Genomic DNA, 13,657 nt, shown 5'->3' with positions numbered 1-13,657 from the left:
CACGGCCTTGGATGGGAAGTGGAAAACTGACTCTGTCAGAAGGCCATGGGCTTTGCTGGGGGATGGAGCCACCTGCGCTGGCCTCTGGCCATGCTGCAACCCACAGGAGGGCATGGGGCTCAGCACCCCCAGCCTGGGCTCTGCCACTGTCCCCAGGATGTGAACAACCTGCTGGAGCTGTGTGCTGGAGGGCAATGACAGCCCTGCAGCTCTGTGGGTGTCCCAGCAGGTCCCAGTTCAAACTGGGCTGCTGGGAGGACAAGGGGTGGGGGGGAGCTAAGTGCTGCTCCTGACCCTGAAACTGCTCCCAGGGACACCGGAGCTGCAAGAGTCTGCAGATCTGTGGGGCAGCGTTCCCCTCATGCCTTTGCAAGTGCGGTGCCAGCAGCAAGGCCCCCCACACTTTGCTGTGACCAGCACACGGGACCTGGGAGCTTTAACTTAGGAAGGTTGTATTGGCTTTTTACCCTATTCGTTCTTCTGGGACGTGTTGTTTCTCAGAGCCAGGGGGGCTTAGGGCTGACGGCAGCGTTCATCTCCAGACACTAGGTGCCCAGACCTGATGTTCAGGAAGGGAGAGAAAGGAAAGCAGGGAGTGAAGAAACTGGGCACACCGCACTGGCGTGAAACAGCTCCCAGCTCTTCCCTTGGCTGCATCCTTTCTAGGTTTGGGGTGGGGGCAGGAGAAAGGTTTTGGGGGGTTTGATTTGTCCCATCTGAAGAAAAAAAACCAGCACCAAACCAGCATGGGTGCATTTGCTTTCTCTCTTCCCTGCCACAGAAGACCCCAATGGGGCTGGGCAGGCGATGGGGCTGCGAGGTACCAACAGAGCCGGTCTGTGAAACTTGGCCAGGAGGACAGAGGGAGATTGATGTTTGCTCGGGTGCTCAGCCCTCAGCTGCAGGCTCTGCCTGCCCCTGTGCCAGCTGGGGACAAAAGTGCTGGCCCCGGATGGCACTGCAGGGCTGGCGTAAGCCCCCTGGGACAGCTGGCAGCTCTGTAAGGCTGGCATCTGCCCAGCGAGCCGGCACGAAGGGGCCGCACAGGGAGGCTCACCCATCAGGATGCTTGCCTGCATTCGGGTGTCTGAGCTCCACCACAGAGCCGAAGCACCCCCTACCCGACTTCTGCCCCATCTTGGGTCCTTCCCCCTGGCCAAGCCCGGGTGGGGTGGAAAGGAGCTGGGGTGACCACAGGGAGTACCCCACAGAGCTGGAGGGGGGCAAGGAAAATGATGAGGTTTGGGGCTGGGAGCTTGTGGAGGGCTCCTGCCCAGCCCTGCTGGTGTCTCCCACATGGGAGATAAAACCTGACAGTCACCGCCAATTGTGTCAGAAAAATCACCCCTGGAAGTAATGATCTTGGGGTGCAATTGCAGTTCAGGGCTTCTGTCCCCAGAGGACTGTTGTACCCTTGTCCCCACGTCCCTCCCACACACCTGGAGCTGGCTGTAGGGTCTTTGGAAGAGGCGAACCCCCAGCACACCACTGAAAATCCCAGAAAGGCTTTATTTGCGTAGGAAGATTGATGCTGTTTAAAAACCCACCGCTGCTAGAGGGTGGCTTGGCTGCCTAGCGCCTGCGAGCGCTGCCTGGCACTGGCACCTCCCCGTTGCTGCCTCTGGGCACTGGGTGCCAGGTGAGCTGAGCAGTCGAGGTGCAACCCCTTCCTCTGCCTCCAAACGGAGCCTTCCCAAAAACACGTCCCAAAAGCCTGACCTGGAAGCACGGTGGGGCCCTGTGGGGACCCCCACAGCTGGGAAGGCATGCACAGCAGTGGCGGTGGGATGGAGCTGGCTCAGCTGTCCTGGTGGGTCCTGGGAGTGGCCTGGGGCCAGTTCTCTTCCACTTGCCCCATCTGTGAAATGGGTGCATGTGGCTGAGTGCTCTGCAGGGCTGGAGGGGCTGGGCAGGGGGTGGGAATGGCAGGGCTTCACCCCAGTGACTCATGCGATGGAGAGGGTGATGCCTGCCTGAGGAGTGGGGCTGGGGGCCATGGCAGGGGGCTCTGCCCAGGTCTGGCTTCATCAGGCAGTGCTGGCCTCCTGCCCACCCTGCAGGGTCCCTTTTGCCATGATAGACGGGTCACTGGGGCCCTCGCTGTTAAATGGTGGCACCACAGCCTCCAAGGAAAGGGGCAAATCCAGTTTCCATCCTGCCCTGCTTGGAAGACCCTGGGCACCCTCCTGCACTGGGGATTGTGGGGAGATGGGCTCTGCTGGGCTGAAGCCCTCCCTGGGCTGGCTGTGAGCAGGGGGAAAGGAGAGCATCAACACATTTCTTTCTGTAGGATCTACAAAAACATCACCTACTGCTTTTATTTCCTGCTAAGCACAGAGGATATCCAGGTCTGGAGGGCTGGAAGCCTTGCTGAGCTTGTCTTGTTGAGGTTTTGGATGCTCTCCTCTCCAGTGGAGGAGCAGCAGGGGTGAACCTGCCTGGGGGACACCGCGCCTGGGTGCCAGGGTGGGGAAAAAGCTGGGCAACAGGGCGGTTCTCACCTCCAGCTCTCTGCTGGCACTGTGGTGCTGTGGGAACGTAGCAGTCTGGGGATGCCACCACTCATTCTACTCCTTCAAAAGGATAGGCCAAGCTGCCCCCACTACTTTCATCCTAAAAATCTCTATCAGAAGATGGGCTGTGGGCCCTACCCTGCAAGGAGTGCAGTGCTGGCTCCCCAGTGCCAAGCAGCTCCTCCCTGCAGCTGCAATGGCCATTTGTGTCCCTTCACCACCAGCAGGACTGGGCTCACCTGCTGCCTGCCCCAGGGCTGGCATTTCCTCAAAGAAAACGGAGCCTTCTGCCCGGTGTCCCTGCCACAGTCCCGCCTGCAGCTGCGGGCATCGTGGGCACCTCTGGGCTCCGCAGGGAGAGAAGCATCCCCGACCTACTGCTTTGCTGTGCGTTGGAGCTGGCTAGGGGCCAGAGGCACCCTGTCCACTGCTGGACTGGGGGCTATGGGGCCATAGCCAGCATCCCACACAGTCCGAGCTCAGGCAGGGGTGCTGTGTGCTCTTTCCTGCAACCAAGCTCCAGGCCAGGGGAGGAGAGAGGACTGCACCCTCTCGCCTGCCTGCTTGCGGCCCATGACTCAGTGATGCAGCCTGAAGAAGCAGCAACTTGACATGGAAGGAGCGGAGAGGTGGAGAGTGTTTGGCTGGGAAGTGGTGTTCCCTGGCCACCAGCATCCCTCAGTACCAGAACCTCCCCTGTGCCCTGGCACACAGCATTCCCAGGTACCTGGGGCTCCCCCTGCAGCACAGCATCCCTGGGTACCTGGGGGTGACACCATGCAGAAGGCAGGAGAGGACCTGGGGTTGCTGATCCCTGCCCTTGGTGCCCCAGCTTCCAAAGGGACATGGGAGCTGCCACTTGTCCAGGCTCTGAGGCCCAGCCTGGCAGTGCTGCTGCTCCAGGGCAGAGGGGAACGTGGTTCTGGCTGAGCTCATGGTGCCTGGGCGCACTGGGACATCAGACCGAGAGGCAGTCATGCTTTTCCAGGCCTCAGGGCACCGAGTGGATGTCCTCCGAGCGCAGCACTTTGTAGACAACCCAGTAGAAGATATTGAAGACCAGGAAGGTGAAGGGAAAGACAGCTCGGGAGATGGTGTCAATGCGTTTTGCCCGGTCAATGTAGCGCCTGCGGAGGCTTTCCCCTTCCCGCAGCAGCATGCTGGCTGGTGGGGGGCTGTAGATGCCAGGGCCCTCCCCAGCTCCATTCTTTGGCTGCAGGCAGTGGCTCAGCCCATAGCCTCGCAAGTAGAAGCGACTCTCACGGACAAGCTCTTCCTCCTGGTGAAAGGAAAGGCTGTCAGCTGGGGCATCCCATGGACATCGATACTGCAGGGTGAGCAGGCATTTGTGGCTGCATGTCCTAGACACCCCCCGCCAGGCGATACAGTCATGTGAGTGCCCAGCACAAGGTTAGGTGCTTTTTCAGAAAGCTCAAAGTGTGCAGGAAAAAGCAGGCTGTGGTGTGGGCAGAGGCAGGCAGTGGCGTGTGCAGGTGGAGGTGAGCACTGACCGACTGCTTTGTCATCAGGACCGTGTTTTAAGGGAGCATCCAAGGGCAACCCTGACCCTGGCAGCCCGACACCGATCCCTCTGGTCTCCACCCAGCTCCAGCCTGGGGACTTGGGAAGCCTGGTTCTCTGGCAGCCGAGGGGCTGGGGGTGAAATGGTGGAGGGAGAGATGGGAACATATGGGTGCAGGGGATGCAGGTTGCACTGAGAGGCAGGTTACCCTGGGGTGCAGAGAGCTTGGGGGTGCAGGCACTGTTGTGACAGCTGTGTTTGCTGCAGGGTGGAAGTGTGCCTGTGTCAGTGAATAGGAGGAGGCAAGCAGCTTGCAAGGGAAGAGCTGGCCAGGGATGCAGGAGCCTGGCTACCATCAGGACTTGCAGGCCCCCCAGGTCCCTCCAAGGGCCCAGACCCCCATTTCTCCCTATGGCTGCTTGGTGGGGGCTGTCCAGCACAACAGAGGAGTGGGGCTGAGCGAGCTGGACTCCTTCCTTGCTGGTCTCTCTGCCCTTGCTCACCCCAACTCCCCCCATGCTGGTGGGAGGCTACAGAGAGGGCAGTTTCCCTGTGAAGCTGCATGCCTATAAAATCTTCAAAAGTGCCGTGTAAGCCAGGCACCTGCCCTCACCCTCTGGTCGCAGTCTACTGCCACTGTTTGCGGCATGGCTCTGGTCACTTCGTGGCCACTTGGGTGCATGCCAGTGGTGCCCATGCCCCTCCCCACCAACAGCTGCCCACTGTTAGTGACTCGCCTCGTCCTGCTCTTCTATCCTCTGGGGTGTTGTGTGTGCAAAGGTTTGGCAAGGGGCTGGCACATGCAAGCCCAGGCTGCATGTCTGGCTTCTTGATGAGCCCACAGGCCACTTTGGTCTCTGTGGCTCATGTTGCCTCTGCTCTGCTTGTGCCCTATCCAGCTGCAGTGGGTCTCTTCTCCCAGGGCATGCTGGAGGCCAGCCCCTCACCTCACGCCATGCCTGCACACAGCCTGGGTGCCGGATCCCAGACATCATCTCCAGCTGGCACTGCCCTCCAAACCATGGAGAGCAGCTTTCTCGCTGAGGTCAGCCTGCACAGGCGCTCAGCCGGCAAGGGGGATCTCATGCAGAGAGCTTGCACCCTGGTATCTTTATTTAACTCAGCAATCCACCAGCTAAGCAAGATTTCTCAGTGGGAAGAGCAGCAGCAGCTCAAATTGCTGAGATCAGTTCTCATTTGCAGCAGAGTTTTATTCCCCTGCTCCAGGCTGAGTGCTTGTGGCTGCCCCAGGGGACACTGTGCCAGGGGACGAGGGACTGGGATGGGGGGATGGGGGATGGACGGACTGTGTGCCCTGGGAGGCAGCAGCTCTTCCCCTGGCCCAGGGAGGCAGCAGCCCCAGCCAGGGCATTTGGGGGAGGAGATGGCAAACTGGGGATGCTAGTCCTCCCAGCTGGGTCCCTCTGGGTCGGGGCAGCCCCAGGGTGCTTGCTGGGTGCCAAGGCCGAGTGCAGGGGGCTCCCAGGGCCCAGCTTTGCGGGATCTGTGGGAGGGATTTGCTACTGGGCTGTGGCACCCAGGCTGTGCTGTGTCAGGCAGCGCTGGCACAGGACCTGTGGGCACCGGGGCTCTGCTCCGGTCTCTGACCCAGCAGCAAGCCAGGGTGTTCCTGGCTGCAACCAGAGCCTTGCTGGTGGCACCCCAGGGTGGCTTTGCAGCCTCCACCTCAGAGCAGTGGCACTTTGGTCTCTTTTAAGCCGGCAGATGGTTCCTAGGCTCGGCAGAGCCTCCCCCTCCCTGCCCAGGTGGATGTTTGTCTCCCGGAGCGGGTGCTCAGGGCCTGTGGCAGGCAGGGAGCAGGGGAGCGCTCTGGGGGGAGCCAGGAAGCCTCTCCTGGCATCCAAGGCCTGATGATGGCAGAGGAGAGGCTTGGGGCAGCCCAGGCAGGTGGGGAGGCAAGGATGTACCAGACCTGATCTCCTCCCCTGGTCATACCCAGGCATCCCCACACCAGCCTGGAAGCCTGCCCTGCCCCACCGCTCCTCCCTACACCTCAAGCTGCAAAGGGCCCGTGTGCCCTGAGCAACTGCCCGCACTGGGGCCACTGCAGGCAGCCGCAAGTGCCACAGACCTGCCTGTGCCGGGAAGGACGGACAGGCAGAGCCCTCACCTTTGCCAGAGATGTGGGCATGGCCTGGGCAGCTGGGCAGCAGCCCAGGGGTGGCCATTGGTCTGCCCCAGCATCACTCACCCCTTGGCAGAGGGGGCTGCACTGGTCCTGCTTCATGGAAAAGGAAACTGAGGCACGGAGCGGGGGTGTCTCCAGGGAACTCTGTTCTATTCCCATCCCTTTCAAATCTCTTTTCAGCCCAGGGAGCAGCAGCTCCATCCTACAGGCAAATGCTCTGTGCAAATCTCTGCCCTGCTTCTTCCACAGGCCCTTGCTGGCCCCTGAGGCCAGCTCCTTGGGGGCTTATTTTGGGGAGGCGGGGTGAGGCTGACTGGGGGTGCACTGTGCTGCACTGTGGGGGGAGCTGCTGGAGGGTTGTGCTTTACCCGGGAGTTGGAGAGCTGCGAGAGCGTCGTGTAGGTGTGCTCGCCGCCGTGCTGGCTGCTCAGCTGCCGCAGGGACTCCAGGCTGGCTGTCCCGCTGCTCAGGCCCTTTTGGCATCCAACAGAGTGCACCAAACAGAAACAGGACAGCGGGTGATGGATGGCTCTGCCCTGGCCCCAGGGACAGCAGCTCTGGGTGCCGGGATGGGGATGACAGGGGATTGGGGGCTCTGCGTGGGGGGGAAAAGCCCCTCCCAGCAGTGCCTGGGCACTGGGATCTGTCTTCAGCATGTGCCAAAGGGATTTGGCCACACAGGGCACTGCGAGCCTGTGCGGTGTGTACGTGTGCTTGTGTTTTCCATGGAGGTCTGGTGCCTCATGTTGTGCTTATGGCAAGAAAATGAGAGTGGGGCAGCCGTGCGCCTTCCCCAAGCATCTCACAGGCCTTATGCCTGTGCCAGTGGGCTGCCGGAGGGGAGGGCTGTCCTGCCAGTGAGGGACCATGCCTCTCCAGGCCATGCTGTGCTCCCATCTGCAGCCCAGACCCTGTCCCTTGGTGCCACCAGGTCCCCTTGGTGCTTCACCGCCCTGATGGAGCAGTGAGCCCCAGTCATTGTTGCGGCACAGTGAGGAACCCCAGTTTGGGGCTGCAGATAAGGGGGAATGCCGTTTCCCCCACCATCGCTGTTTATTTTTCTGCTTTTTCTGAGGAAGCAGAGCTTAGGGATGTTCCAGCAGGAGGAGGAGGGCACCCTGGGCACGTTTGTGCTGGCAGGGCCTGGGGCACCCATGGGTGCTGTGCACTGTGCTAGTCAGGCAGACAGGACTGCGATGCCCATGGGTCCCTGCTGTGCTGGAGGGGCTGGCCGCAAGCCCTGGGCAGTGGGACACAGCCCAGCACTGAGCCCTGCCCCGGTAGCTGCTGAGAAGCTGGCCCTGCAGGCCTGGGTGTCCCCTTGGTGGCTGAGGATGGGCAGACATTGTGACAGCAGTGGCAGGAAGGACTCACCATCCTCTGTCGCCGCTGGCGCCGGCGCAGGCGCATGAACTCCTTGTGCTGGCGGGAGACGAAGTTGACGGCTGCGTACTCCAACAAGGCGGCAAAGACGAATAGCAGGCACACAGCCATCCAGATATCGATGGCCTTCACGTAAGAGACCTGCAAGGGTGAGAGGGGGCTCAGGGACCCACTGCCCCCCACCTCACTTGTCCCCATCACTGCCAGGTCTGACCCGCTGCCAAGGAGCACGGGAGCCCTCTCAGCCGGGACACGCAGGCCAGAGCTCGCCCAGGCAAGCAGCAGCACGTTCCTTCCCCCTCAGCAAGTGTGGTGCCCTAGCTGGCACGGATCCAGCCATTCCCAAGGGAATGATGTCCCTAGGGCACGGGGCGGGGGCAGGGGGGCAGTGGGCACCCCAGGTATGTTGGGCAGGCTGCGGTGTGGGAGCCCAGCATGGAGCCAGCACTGACCTTGGGCAGGGAGGCACGGGAGCCAGCGCTCTGCGTGGTCATGGTGAGCACAGTGGTGATGCCCAAGCCCACCCGTGCTGGCGCCGCATCCATGTTGATCCAGAAGGAGACCCAGGAGAGGATGACGATGAGCAGGCTGGGGATGTACATCTGGATCAAGTAGTAACCCATCTGCCTCTCCAGGTGGAACTTCACCTCAATGCAGGTGAACTTGCCTGCAGGGAAAGACAGCCCTGATGGGTGAGAGGGACCCCTGGGCCATGGTGAGGGATGGCAGCAGGTCCCTGGGGTACTCACCTGTATTGTAGTACTTGGTGCAATAGCCCAGGTCCTTCTCATCCCTGAGGATGAACTGTGGGAGCGTCAAGCCCTCTGCCACTTGCACAGCCTCCTGCTTCTCCAGCCACTCAAAGATGAGGTCATTCATGGTGTAGCCAACTGGAGGGGACAGAGGGAACCATGGGCTGGGGTGGGGGATATGCACCCCATTCATCCCCACCATGAATGACCACTCCTTCCTGCTCACCTCCCCCAGAAGCAGGGAGAAGCCAACCTTTGGGATGGGGTGGGATGGGGTGGGATGGGATGGGATGGGATGGGATGGGATGGGATGGGATGGGATGGGATGGGATGGGATGGGATGGGATGGGATGGGATGGGATGGGATGGGATGGGATGGGATGGGATGGGATGGGATGGGATGGGATGGGATGGGATGGGATGGGATGGGATGGGGGGATGAAGCACAGCTTGAAGCCCCCTAGATACTCACAACTTTCCAGCTGCATGGTGCATGTCTGGATGTCCATGGGGAAGTTCTTGAGGTCCATGGGGCAGGACAGGATTAAAGTCAGCCTGGAGGAGGCAGAGGAAAGGAGAGGGTTGCTGAAGGCTGGGGCAGTTGAAGGGGAAAAGCTGCCCCATGGAAGGAAAGGAGCAAATCTTTGCCTCGCCAGTTCGGCACTGCACCAGAGGGTGAGAGGGTTCTACCTAATGCTGTAGAGCACATTGCCATTCTTGAAGATGCGCAGCAGCTTGTTATCGGTGGTGACCTCGTGGAAATTGGCCCCTTTCTCGTTGGCAAAGAACAAGTCTGGCTTCCAGATGGAGTCAAGCATGGAGGGGTCAAGGTCGAGGGAGTCGTCAGGGTACTCGCGGTAAGCCAGGCGGGGGTCATTCCACTGCTGCCGCAGGAACACGTTCACCCGGTAGTCCTGGGGCAGAAGGCACTGCATCAGCAGGGAGCACCCCATGGTGCCCAGGGAGGAGGAGGAGGAAGTGGAGGGGGGTCTCTTGGTGGAGGCTCAGCCCTGCATGTGCTGCCTGCCTGACACTAACCACACGTGGGACAGGGGCAGCTCAGGAGCCTTCCCACGCTGTCCAGCAGCCAGGGGAAATTAAAAAACCAAAGCCACAGCAGCTAAGCGGAGAGGGAAGAGTAGGAGGACCAGCAGCTGCTGCCTGCAGTGTTTCTCACAAGGCTCTATGGCCCTGTAGGGAGGGGTTGATGTGATGGTTGACAGTATCAAGGCTTTGCAGTGGCACAAACAAGGAATTTTTAGCACTTGGGCATCCTCAAAGGAGTTCCTTATGCACCTGAGGAGGCTGGAGATGGTGGGGACACATTGCTCATTTGTGTTATAATGTACCTGCCAAGCCTGCAAGCAGCAGGCAGTGGAGCTACCAGCAGCTACCTCGCCCTGACCCCTTGGGGTGTTTCTCCCAGCTCAGGCATGGGGAATGTGGTCCACACAGCCAAACTCTGATTAACTGACCCCAGAAAAGCCACGACCGTTTGCTATGGCTCTGCATGTCCCCACCACAGTGCCAGAGCTGGCTCTGGGCAAGGGCTCACAGGACTCCCCCAATCACGGCCACGGGCTCGGGCACTGGGATACGCACAATCCTTGGCAGAGCCACCACCAGCCCTGACGCACTGGGAAAGGAGCCCGTCACGCTGGCGAAACCCTCACCATGGTGGTCTCAGTGACAGAGCCGAAGCTGTTGATGAAGATGTTGCACGTCACGTTGACAGGCGGACCTGGAAAACAGCATGAAGCCTCCTCTTGCCGCTGGCTGGGGAGACGTGCACCACACAGACACACGTGGGGGTGATGCCTCCTCCACGTGCTGTGTGGATGAATGCACACGAGCATCCCCCTGCCTGCTGGGCTCACCCCTGTAGTGTGTCGGGGTGAACCCCAGCACACCCTGCAAGCACTGCAGCTGCCCACGCCGGCAGGCCCAGCAGGCACATGCAAGGCGGCTGTGATTGCAGGAGCAGCCAGGACTCTGGGGAGGGTGTCGGGATGAAAGAATGTGTGTCAGGGTCCTGCCCCCAAACCCACGCCTGCCCATTCCCTGGTTTGGGGCAGCCATAAGCATGGATCACTGCCAGGGTTGGGAACCTCACATCTTCCTCTTACCTTTGAAGTTGGGTCGGATCCGGGCGTCATACCCTGACGTTCGTCCCATAAGCTTGTCCAGGAAATCAGAGGGTGACATGGGCTGGGGTGAGCTTCGGGAAGCGGCTTTAATCTCCTCCCGCCCTGAGACCAGCCTGCAGGGCAGAGGAGGCAGGTTAGCTGCCTGCTGGCAGCAAGGGTCTGCAGGCACATTTTGGCACCCTGCCGGGATTGCCAGCTGGCAGGGGAAGCGGCTGTGCCCCTGCCGCATCTGCTCCAGTGCTGAGTCAGCGTGCTGACCCTGGGACCCCTTCCTCCATCCGCTGTGATCCTGGTGGCTTGCCCCCTTGCCTGCCACAGTCTGAGTGCCACACGCCCACATTTTGCCTGTCCCCCTACCAACAAAGTGCCTGCCTGCCATGTCCCCTGGCATGGTGTTTGGGGCTGGGAGGGGGGGGGCTGGGATGGGATGCAGCGGGCAATGGCCTTGTGCATAGCAGATGGGTTCTGTTCCAGTGCTGGAGGGGGGAAGTGGGGAGGGACCCTCCCTGGGTTCAATCGCAAGCCCTGGCTTGAGTTGCTGAGCGAACATCGGTACTCTGCCTGGCATAGACTCATGGCCTGGGGGGCTTGGCCTGGGGGACACGACACACCCCCTGAGCCATGGGCTGCTCTGGCTTGAATGATGAGGTTCCCAGGAGCACAGCTGGGGTTGTGACACCTTGCCAGGGACCAAGATGATGTGGCAGGAGAGGAGCAGCAAAACCTATCTCCCCACCGGCTGTGGCGTGGAGCTGACATGAGCTTTCCCATGCAGCACTCCCAAAGATGATGGAGACTTATTTAAACTGACCTTGGAGGGGCTATTTTTGTGAATGCATCTTAGCCTGCCAGTTTCTCTCCTTCCATCAGTCTATAATGATCATTTCAAGAAACAATGCGAGAGATGTTCGCTCACCATATTGACAGGCATGTGGCTGTGATGGAGAGGAATTAGCTGGAGACCTCTAGACCCAAAAAGAGCTTTGAGCATATTGCTGGTGCTGCTGCTTTCTGCCTCATAACTCTGCCAGGTCCATGCCCAGGTGGGTCCCACTCCTGCTTGGAGCTACAACTGTGTTATCACAAGCAAAGGATGATGCTGGGAGCTGAGACCCCTTGAGGCCTTTGTTCCTACCAACACACCTTGTTCCTTACCTCCTCTCAGGAGAGGATTCATCCCGGAGGGGCTTATATGCATTCTTGCCAGTTAGAAATGGCCACAATGGCCACCCAAAAATGATCCAGCCAGGGAGGTTTTCCCTTTAATTGGAGGTGGGCAGCAGAGTACCAGAGACTGGTCCTGGCCAAGAGCAAAAGGCTGGGAGCAAGTCCCCTTCTGGGAACTGTGTTAGAAAGGTGCACCTTTGGGAGGAGAGCTGCAAGAGGGTAACAAGGAGTTAAATCAGGCCTCTGCCTGCCTCACAGCTGTGAACCTTGTCCTCCCCTACTGGAGAGGAAGATGAGGGTTCTCCCCGGAGCATGTGGGAGGAAGGCTCCCTTGGCACTGCGACAGCTAGCTCCGTGAAGCAGCAGCAGATCTGCAGCCCCAGCAATATCCAGACCCCGGGGATTGCAGGGGGTGCAGAAGTGCCCCGGGTGCAGCCACCTCCAGCAGCATCACTGGCAAAGCCACGCTGGCACACAGCCCCTGGGTCTGGGCTCTTCCCAAGGTTTGGCTGTAGCTCCCCATTTTGGGCACTGCCTGCCCCAGGGGACTCTGCCACTAACCTGACCCAGGCACTGCGGGGCCCTGGAGCTCAGCACCTCCATGAAGCGAGAGGATAATGGGGCTGGAAAATGATCATGCCTGCCTAAAAATGCCACCTGAGATAAGCAGTTTCCGCATGTGAAGTGATGACATTTTGATACGGTCTCCCCCCTCCCCACCACAAACGCTGCGGTTCCCTCACACAGTTGTACTGGATGGGCTGGTGAGAGGGAGAGTGAGGGCAGGGAGCGGTCTCAGCCCAGGGGCACTGCAGCCCCCCAAACACTCCCTGCCTGGCCCATTCTACCCTGCATCCCACCTTGTCCCAGATAGCAACAAGGTGGCCAGAGATGGAAAAAGGGACCGGTGGGCTTTGGATTTTCCACCGAAGTGGGCCAAGAGTTGTTCTTGCACCCACGGGACCTGGGGCACCCACTGGCCTGGGTGAGCCAGGGGCCAGGTTAGGGACTGTCCTGAGCCCCCCCAAACACCCTGAGCCAGGAGAGGGTCTGGGCATCACAGGGGCTTTGCAGCCCTGCAGAAGGAGCTGCCTGGGCCATCACCTGGCTCAGCTCGCCCCTTCTCCCACTGTGGCAGGGCCCTAGCTGCCCTGGGGTCCGGGGGACCAGCGGGGACCCAGCACCGGGCCAGGGGCTGCGGGGGACAGGCAGAGCCCGCCTGCGTGCCGCTGGGGCTGGACACGAACCGTCCGGTGGGTCCCCGGGGTGCTGGGTTAAGGTCCCGCGGAAAGGAGGGTGAGGCCGGATTTGGGGGAGCTCCAGCGGCCTGCGTGGAGCTCCGGATCGGGGCTGGGAGGGTTGGGGCTGGGGGGAGCAGCCCCTGCAGAGAGGTCCGGATCGGGAGTGGGGGGTCCCGGGGCACCTCCGGGTCTGGGAGATGCTGCCCGGGTCCCGCAGGAGAGATCCGTCCCCGGGAGGGAGTGGTGCGCGGGTCCCGGAGGGGAAGTGCGGCTCCCGGGGGATGGGGGGCAGGTGCGGGGGGGTGCGGTGCGGAGAGCCGCTGCCCCCGCAGCCCCCGGCCCGCGAGCGGGGCCGCCCCGCCGGCCGCGCAGCGCCGAGACCCGCGCCGTGCGCTCACCTGAGCGGGCCGCGCCGGGGCAGGAGGCAGCCGAGGAGGAGGAGGAGGAGGAAGGCGAGGGCACCGGCCCGGAGCGCGCCCATCCCGCCGCAGCCCGCAGCCCCGCCGCCCCGGGCGCACGGGCATGACCCGGCCGGCGGCGGCGGCGCTCCCGCTCCCGCTCCCGCCGCACCGGGGCCGCTGCCGCCGCCGCTGCCGCCGCCCCCCGCCCGGTCCCCGCTCCTCATAGTCCGGGCGAGCGGGAGCCCGCCGCGGGGTGGGCGCCAGCCGGCTGCGGGCCCCGGGAGCCGGGCGGAGCCTCGCCCGCCGCGGCGGGGAGGAGGCGGGCACGGCGGCGGGGAGCCCCCCGCCACCGCGCCCGCCTCCTCCTCACCGCCTCGGGGAC

At 61.7% G+C, this 13,657-nt stretch overlaps 1 protein-coding gene across 2 annotated transcripts; it reads right to left on the bottom strand.

Moving 5' to 3' along the window:
* Positions 1–1,511: 1,511 nt before the first annotated feature.
* Positions 1,512–13,656, bottom strand: LOC121097658 (glycine receptor subunit alpha-4). Of its 2 annotated transcripts, XM_040614830.1 has the most exons (10): positions 13,273–13,656; positions 10,446–10,579; positions 9,993–10,060; positions 9,010–9,233; positions 8,792–8,874; positions 8,317–8,457; positions 8,020–8,234; positions 7,559–7,708; positions 6,553–6,657; positions 1,512–3,792 (listed from the first exon to the last, which is right to left on the bottom strand). In XM_040614830.1, exons 1-10 carry the CDS (start codon positions 13,497–13,499, stop codon positions 3,505–3,507), a joined length of 1,635 nt encoding a protein of 544 aa, XP_040470764.1. In that variant the 5' UTR covers positions 13,500–13,656; the 3' UTR covers positions 1,512–3,504. The 2 variants fall into 2 exon arrangements, with proteins under 2 accessions (XP_040470764.1, XP_040470765.1); XM_040614831.1 differs by lacking the exon at positions 6,553–6,657 and having other exon boundaries at positions 13,273–13,654.
* Position 13,657: the final 1 nt, after the last annotated feature.

This window comes from Falco naumanni, chromosome 14 (genome assembly GCF_017639655.2).
Source record: "Falco naumanni isolate bFalNau1 chromosome 14, bFalNau1.pat, whole genome shotgun sequence".
In the NCBI taxonomy this organism is placed as follows: Eukaryota; Metazoa; Chordata; class Aves; order Falconiformes; family Falconidae; genus Falco; species Falco naumanni.
This window is presented reverse-complemented; position numbering and strand designations above follow the sequence as displayed.